At 45.6% G+C, this 3,538-nt stretch overlaps 1 protein-coding gene across 1 annotated transcript in view; it reads right to left on the bottom strand.

Moving 5' to 3' along the window:
• Positions 1 to 1,226: 1,226 nt before the first annotated feature.
• Positions 1,227 to 3,538, bottom strand: part of CSUI_003196 (26s protease regulatory subunit 6b) — a 10,363-nt gene continuing 8,051 nt past the window's right edge. The window contains exons 10-11 of the mRNA XM_068063394.1: positions 2,882 to 2,966; positions 1,227 to 1,861 (exon numbers count right to left, since the gene is read on the bottom strand). Of these exons, the coding sequence (XP_067924624.1) occupies positions 1,774 to 1,861; positions 2,882 to 2,966 (173 nt within the window). The 3' untranslated portion in view covers positions 1,227 to 1,773. The remainder of the gene's footprint in view (positions 1,862 to 2,881; positions 2,967 to 3,538) is intronic.

A 3,538-nucleotide genomic window follows, 5' to 3' on the forward strand; every position in this document is an offset into this window, starting at 1 on the left:
AATGGAATGTTGAGAATGGGATAACAGACCTGTCCGAACCAGGAATCGAACCTGGGTTTACACGGCCACAACGTGTTGTCCTAACCTCTAGACGATTCGGACCGAGAGGGGCGCCTCCCGCCTTGCCGACGTAGGTCGTGGAGAGTTCAACCATCATCTCCTGTAGAAGGGCACGGCTTCGGACTTCACTCTTCACGGAACTGCTGCGGTAAATGAAATGCTTCGTCCTTTGTCTTTCTCTCGGTTTTAAGAATTAGCTCTTCGAAAGGTACGACCTTTGGCGCACAGAATGCACGCGGAAGCGAAGGGACACGTTGATAATCTCGAAAGGGCGCTGTCTACAACCACCTGGAGGGGAAGAGGCGAGGCGGACATGAATTGCCATCGTCGTCCCCTATCCTTCGTACATCCGATATGGAAGAAACTGACACAAATGGTTTTTGTTATGCGCTCTATAAGAGTTTCTCTCGTTTCCTTCCTGATAGCCAGACTGTAATTGGTCTGTAACTGCACCAGCAATGCAGCAGCCAGTATCAATGCAACTTCAGGGCCGATAGTTCAGTTGGATAGAATGCCCGGCTACGGACCGGGTGGTCGTGGGTTCGAATCCTGCTCGGCCTAACTTTTTTCCGACCGTTTTTTTTCCTTCTTCGCTAAGGACACCGTCTTCGTCTCTTAGCGGAACTCCACATGCTTGATGCAGAACATTTTCGTCGGTTGCGCTAGGGCACAACGAAGAGATTTCCGTGACTGGTCATAGGAGGAAGACAGGCTCCACTCTGACCTTTTCTCTGTAAGCTCTCTCCTGGGATTTAGGAGTACTGCACTCAGCAGAACCCTGTGCTCACACGCTTTTAGCTGGCCGACTCTAGGTCTGTTCGCCGAAGCAACCATGACGGACCTGCCTAGGAATGAATCTGACACGTCCGAAAAATCTTTCTTCCTACAAGGTGGCCGTTCGGCTTTCATTGATGCCGAGGAAAACATATATGCGCCTCTACGAATGTTGAAATCAGGTATCAGATACGCTCGTTCGCAGAGTAGCACGAAAGCCGCTTTTACTACGTTCATAGCGAACATCTCATCTTTTCTGTGTAGAGAAGGCCTTGGAGTGGTTGAACGTGTCGAAAACTAGGATAGCAACCCTAGGTGCCCTTGCAAACTCGAGCAGTACCGCCACTCCTTCGTGCTTCGGTTGCTTCTTCAATGAAGACTGCACTTCTTATGTCCGCTTCAATGTAGTCCTGTTAGCTTTTATGAAAGGATGAACAATCCCACGCCGTAAAGGGGTCTCGGGTGTACACGCATCTCGATACCGGTGACGCAATAAGTATCAGTCATTTCCCGTGTACGTGTACATACACTGAAGACATCTTCCTTCATTATGACCTCACAGTCGTTGGCCTCTTTGTGAGAAACATGTCCGACTAAAAGGGAAAGACGGCGAGCGACACGGCCCATCTCATGATCTTTTCTTGCTCTTCACACCGCTCCAAATACACACGACTCACTCCAGAACCACTGTTGAATCGATATCTCAACCATCTCCCTACGGCTTTTCTTTAGGCGTGAGAAGAGATACAAATTTGACTTTGACGAGAAAGTCCTTCCTACATGCGAAGATGATGGGTAACATAGACAAATCATCGGTAGTGCAATTAAAATGATTCGAGGGGTGCGTAGACAAGCAAGAACGTAAAAGATGCATGTCTTCCCATCATTCTCTCAAGACCACACCTTAGAAGAGAAGTACGAAAAAAGACTTCGTTCTCTTTAAAAGCTGTAAAACTCAAAGTCTCTCTCATGCTTACGCACATGAGCCTTCCACCCTTTCTCAAAGTCTTTCGGAAGAATCACGTATCTGCAAGGCAAGCAAGAGAGGCATTTCAAAAAGTACGTGGAACACATACACACCCGTCTCTACTATGGATCTTCCGCTATAGCTATACACGTATATATAGATATATACAAATTCAGAAGCGCTCGAGCGGATAGCATGACATGCACCTCGGAAAAGCACGAACCGCATGGCGAGCCATATCTACTCTATGTACCTGTAATCGATTTATCTTTATCTATCTACCTTCAATGCGTCTATCTATCTATCTACCTCCATACGGGATACGGGGAAATACACAGCAGAAGTGAGGACAATACTGAAAGTGACTATTAGTGTGTATGTGGCACTGCTGCGTCTATATTTGTTGTGTCCGTTTGGCGCTAGTGCGTCTTTGGAGGTTTCTAAACTTTAATCTCTTGATGAAAGAAGAAGAAGAAAACAAAGAAGTTTTTGAAAGAGAAGAGAGAGTGGAAACGCAGATCATTTAGGAATGTGCTGCGATAATCTTGAGAGAGTGTTTGGCTAGAGAAAGAAAAAGAAGATCTTTATTCACTCAAACTGGGTTTCTTGGAAAAAGGATAGACGAACAGACATTCCTGTTGTGACTATGTATCGGGCGTATGTAATGTAAGAATATCTCAGGACTTATATACGCCTATATAAACATCTTCTGTGATTTTTCCCTATGGAGAAATCCACACAAACATAGACCAGGACAACATACACCTCAAGCATGGAGATCCGTCTATGTATCGGTGCTACTCTACCACACACCTGGAATGTACACGAACACTTGGACGCAAGGGAAAGCAACACACCCCCTGATACCTACATACCTACCTACATATTCACACATGTTTACATCTATACGTATATACGTGCGTGCATCTATCTATCTATGCATATGTATATATATATACCATGTATGTATACAATGTATGAACAGTAGAATACATGGTTCTTTTTCTTTTGCGGGAGTTTTCCGAGTTTGGTCAGGCGTTTCCCCTTTTTGTCCATCAGCTGGTGAGGCCTATTCCATACCTGTTTTTACGCACTGCCTGCATGCCTGCCTCTTGACAGATAGCCGCGATGTCTGCTGCAGAAACCTTCTCTGGTCGAGAAACGTCTGCGAAAACATAGGGAGAGAAAACGTTCAGTCACAGTCATACACAGCATGCATGCATGCACATTTGTATAAGTCGTACCCCCAGTCAGCGAGATATGCATGCAGTCTATACTGCATGTACACACCTATAACGGTAGATTGTCTAAAACGCTAGGCACCTCCAAAGCACACAGAAGGAAAGTAGATGACGTTTCTCTCAATTGATTCGCCTCTACACCACATGCCGTTCTATGGAAGTAGAGATATATACATCTTCATGTAAGAAACCATGTGGAGGTACAGAGAGGTACAGACAGAACACTGCCGGGCCTGCGACAAAGAAAGAACGAAAGAAATTAGTCTAGGAAAGAAACTGCGTAGAACACGTGAATGCAGAGAAGCATGCACATTCCTCGCTCTCCCTCTCGCTAGCCGTAGGTGATCAAGGCACATCATTCTTCCCACATTAACCTCCACCCGTACAAGTACATAGCAGATGTAGCCAGGGAATGTAGGCACTTGCTCTATCTATCTATCTATCCATCTCCCTATCTATCCATCTATCTATCTATCTTCTATCTATCTATCCATCT

Source organism: Cystoisospora suis (assembly GCF_002600585.1).
Source record: "Cystoisospora suis strain Wien I chromosome Unknown contig_1398, whole genome shotgun sequence".
Classification (NCBI taxonomy): domain Eukaryota; phylum Apicomplexa; class Conoidasida; order Eucoccidiorida; family Sarcocystidae; genus Cystoisospora; species Cystoisospora suis.